At 55.6% G+C, this 825-nt stretch overlaps 1 protein-coding gene across 1 annotated transcript; it reads left to right on the top strand.

Moving 5' to 3' along the window:
• Positions 1-189: 189 nt before the first annotated feature.
• On the top strand, positions 190-795 carry H310_15157 (hypothetical protein; the record flags this gene model as incomplete). Its single annotated transcript, XM_008883144.1, has 1 exon — positions 190-795. A coding segment is annotated over one exon (606 nt), but the record flags the coding sequence as incomplete, so codon positions are not given.
• Positions 796-825: the final 30 nt, after the last annotated feature.

Here is an 825-nt window from a genome sequence, read left to right as displayed (position 1 = left end):
AACGTCTACTGTGCATTTGGAAACGGTATCTCTTGGCTCGTTTCGCGCGAATCGCCAGCCTCAATATCCCCCGCACAGTCCACTGATCAGCGCAGGTTCTGGGGCTTCAACTACATCGACGACCACGTGCTAATCGAACATGACGTTGGCATTCGCCTTGCCGCGGCGGACAACACGCTACGGCTCGCCATGCTTGCCACGCTCGGCCCAGATAGTCTCAATCTACACAAGTTCACTCCGTGGTCAACAACGCTGCATGCGTTAGGTTTACTATGGGATCTCAACGAAGGCCATGTGTCCATGCCCGCTGAAAAGATTCACAAGGCAAAACTACGGGTACAACGTCTGGCGCAGCGCAAAGTCGCATCTCGGAACGACATCGAAAAGACGCTGGGGAGCCTTCGTCATGTATGCTCGTGCATCCGCGCAGCACGCGCATTCTACCAAAACCTCCAACAGGTGTTACACCGCTTTCCTCGGTTCGGCACTCACCGCTTGCCTCCGTCTGCCGTCGCCGACCTATCTTGGTTCATGGCAATCCTCGACGTGGGTCATCTCGTCAACGTGCCAACGTCAATCTTCGCTGGCATGTCCACGCCAGAGGTCACGCTCGAGATGGACGCGAGCGACGAAGGCCTCGCAATCATGTTTCCCGCCCGCCGTCTCTTCATCGTGCTGACCTGGGATGCAGCGGAACTGGACCTCATCGCCAAATGCAAAGCCCGCGTGGCCGAGGCCAAACCATCCAATGAAATTGCAGATTCAACAAGCCCAACCAATCCAATTTCACCTCAGGTTCCATCTGATTTCTCCATCAATGTCCGT

This window comes from Aphanomyces invadans, assembly GCF_000520115.1.
Source record: "Aphanomyces invadans strain NJM9701 unplaced genomic scaffold supercont1.198, whole genome shotgun sequence".
In the NCBI taxonomy this organism is placed as follows: domain Eukaryota; phylum Oomycota; class Saprolegniomycetes; order Saprolegniales; family Verrucalvaceae; genus Aphanomyces; species Aphanomyces invadans.
Note: the sequence above shows the minus strand (reverse complement) of the source record. Positions and strands in the feature narration are given on the sequence as shown.